The sequence below is a fragment of the Nannobrachium achirus genome (genome assembly GCF_963921795.1).
Source record: "Nannobrachium achirus genome assembly, chromosome: 14".
NCBI lineage: Eukaryota > Metazoa > Chordata > Actinopteri > Myctophiformes > Myctophidae > Nannobrachium > Nannobrachium achirus.
Genome location: NC_137821.1, coordinates 52363213 through 52366380, shown reverse-complemented (window position 1 = coordinate 52366380; position 3168 = coordinate 52363213). Strand labels below are relative to the sequence as shown.

Here is a 3168-nt window from a genome sequence, read left to right as displayed (position 1 = left end):
ACTTCCCTGTGGAAATAAGCCAAAAACATTACTAGGATCTCCTTTTAGTTGAGCTTGTACCAAATCATGTTTATTACGTATCTATCTATCTATCTTCCTAAGTCACATGCATTCACATTGCACTGAACGAACGCACGCACGCACGCACGCACGCACGCACGCAGGCACGCATGCTGCGCAGGTCAGCTCAGCAGCTGGCTTTTTTTTTTGTTTGTTTTTTTTGTAAAGCTCCAGCCAGAGTCAGGCGCCGAGGTGGGGGGACGGCACCAAGCCGGACTTGCGAGCCCAGGCAGCGGCCGAAGGCCGCTGCCCCCCTCAACCCCCTGGAAGTGCGGTAGACTGCATGCCTCTAGAACCTATCAGTAGGTCCCCATCCATAGACGGCGCTGTAGCCAAGGAATTCTCCCCCAGTCACTCACGCGTAATTTGGAATTGCACATGCGTTCTGGGCGGAGGCGTTTGATTATTGTCCACGACATTGCAAGCGGCGCGAAGGCCAGCGGACCTTGGTCCTGCTCTTCGCCCCCGAGCGCCGCAGGCGCGAGTGGCCGCGAAGAGCGGGCCAGGGCCGCGCGAGTTACGAAGCCGTGGTGAATGCAATCGTTATATTTATGCCCAGGCCGTAAGGCCTGGGCAAGCCCACGATAAACGCACCGCCGTGCGGTCCAAGCGACCAAAAAGGAGCGCTCCCTAGCGCCGGTTCAGCCAATCAAAAGCTTCCATGGGCGGGGTTTGCCCAGAACGCGTGTGCAATTCCAAATCACGCGTCACTCACCTGACACACCAGGAAGTGCAGTGCACCAGTCTGTGTAAGCAACATGCATGTTGCACTGCTGCTGCTGCCTCGAGGTAGGAATCACTCATCTATAATATATACAGTATGTGTGTTCACTAACAGGGTTAAACTGCTCCACGTTGTCACAGTAATCATTGCTATAGAGTGTTTGTTCAGTAACAGTGTTAAACGGCTCTATATTGTGACAGGAATCGTTCCCACCGAGTCTTTGTTCACTAACAGTGTTACAGTGTGATATGAAAGAATCCACATGAGGGCAGTGTTTCCATTCTCAACTCACTGCAGTTGAACAGAGGGCGGAACCCAATGCAATAACAAGTCCTATTATTTAGAAAGGAGTCATGTCAATGTCAGCATTTTTTTTCCCTCTCTTTTTGCCAACATTTTTTAAATCATTTTTTTAAAATCATTTCACAATGTAAAAACAAAAATCCTTTTGAGAAAAATGTAATGACCTATACACAGTATCTATAGGCTGTGTCTGTGTATATTCTGAGTGTATTATGTATTTTCAAAGCGAACGTTTGTAACTCAAATTTTGCTTCTGGGGGGGTCCCTGGAACTAAATATTTTGAGATGGGGGTCCGTGGCCAAATAAATATCATTTTGGGGGTCCTTCACATGAAAAGGTTTGAGAGCCACTGACATAGTAGTCTCTCAAGAACAGACTAACTGAGCTCCAGTTAAGTGAAAAGGACGTTTTTTTGACGATGGCTGGCCAGATTGCTCACATAGAAACATAGGTTTTTCAAAAAACCTTAGAAGGATTCAAGACACTTATAGAATCGGGTCAAAATTCTAATTTTCACGATTTTTCAAAAATAGCAGATCTACAAGCTCGCAGCGCGGCACTCGGTGCCGCGCTGTGAGCTTGTATATCTGCTATTTTTTAATAGTTAAAGTGTTAAAGGAACTAAATTAGGATATTAAAAAAAAAGCTTTACAAATAATTGGCTACTAAGAATTTAGAATGGAAAAAATCAAATGGAAATGAAGGGCTTTTCTTCTTCTTCTGATGATGCTGTTCTACCAGGCTTCTCCAGTACACGTTTGTTGGTGACCACTTCATGGTGCCAGACGACCCCCTGGGGAGAGGAGGACCTCATCTGGACCACTTCCTACGCTCACAGCACAGGTGCTGGGAACATGCATGCACACACACACACATAGGGCTGTCACAATTATTACATAATCGTCTAATCGCAATTATTTGACATAATCGCGATTATTTCTCATAATCGTCATAATCGTTTTCATGAAAAATTTTCATATATATATTTTTTGAAGTAAAAAATTGTGGAAATAGCAGATCTACACGCTCACAACGTGTCGCGTTGCGACACGTTGTGAGCTTGTAGATCGGTAACCCTGTAAGACCTGTAACCCTTCACCCAATCAGACATCACGATACCTTGATATCGTGATGTCATCCTTTTCCCCCTATCTGATTGGCTCCCCATTAGAGTCAACGGCAACCACACTTGCAATTTCCAATTGCATCTTCTAGTTTCTCATGCTCTCCAAATCCCCTATTCGTTTTTTGTCTTGTTTTTGTGAGCAATTTTCACACACATGAAACACAATACCAAAAAAAAAACGACTTTTAAAAACCAAATTCCATCTCATTCTCCCTCTCAGACCGCCCGATCCCGGCAGCCACTCGTTCGCCGGCACCGCCTCCCCCTTCCCGTTCTCCAGCGCCAGGACGCCGCGCTCGCAGACCGAGGTCCTGCACTTCCGCGACCGAACGCAAGGGAGCGGCGGCGGTGGTAGCGAGGGCGCGGCGGCAGAGGTCAGCGGCGGCGGCGGCAGCAGGGGAGGAGGGCGACCGGGCAGCCGCGGGGGGAGGCCTTCCAGGCAGAGGGGGGGAGGCCTTCATCAGCCTCCCAGGCAGCAGCAGCAGCAGCAAGGGTCCGGGGGTTCAGGCCTTCAGGGGCCGGGCGGCGCCGACAGGAGCCCAGAGCAGACGGCCAGGCTCAGGGAGAGCCTCTGTCAGGTGTTCCCTGGCCAGGACAGCATGGTCACCCTGGTGCTGCAGAGTCACCCGTGGGAGACGGACATCAACTCGCTGTCCCACCTCATCTTGGAGCAACAGGAGGAGTAGATAATAGGGCTGCAGGGTTCCCCAATAGGCGGCCCGCGGGGGGCTACTGTCTGGCCCACACCAACCCCAGTAATAATGGTGGTATAAGAGCAGCAACAACACTAGTATATTGTCGTTGTTGGCTAGAAATCTTGAATCTTCCAAATGTGTACGTTCTTTCACAAATCATACAAGGCCGTCGCACAAAAGTAGTGAAAACAGCAGATCTACAAGCACACAACGCCTCGCACCGTAAGGCGCTGTGTGCTTGTAGATCGGCTGTTGCCGG

The 3168-nt window shown here is 49.2% G+C and overlaps 1 protein-coding gene across 1 annotated transcript; it reads left to right on the top strand.

The window, feature by feature from the left end:
* Positions 1-1830: 1830 nt before the first annotated feature.
* Positions 1831-2900, top strand: LOC308298128 (uncharacterized protein; the record flags this gene model as incomplete). Its single annotated transcript, XM_080741685.1, has 2 exons — positions 1831-1931; positions 2435-2900. The coding sequence occupies exons 1-2, from the start codon at positions 1864-1866 to the stop codon at positions 2898-2900; spliced, it is 534 nt and encodes a 177-aa protein (XP_080597811.1). The 5' UTR covers positions 1831-1863.
* Between the last annotated feature and the right edge of the window lie 268 nt (positions 2901-3168).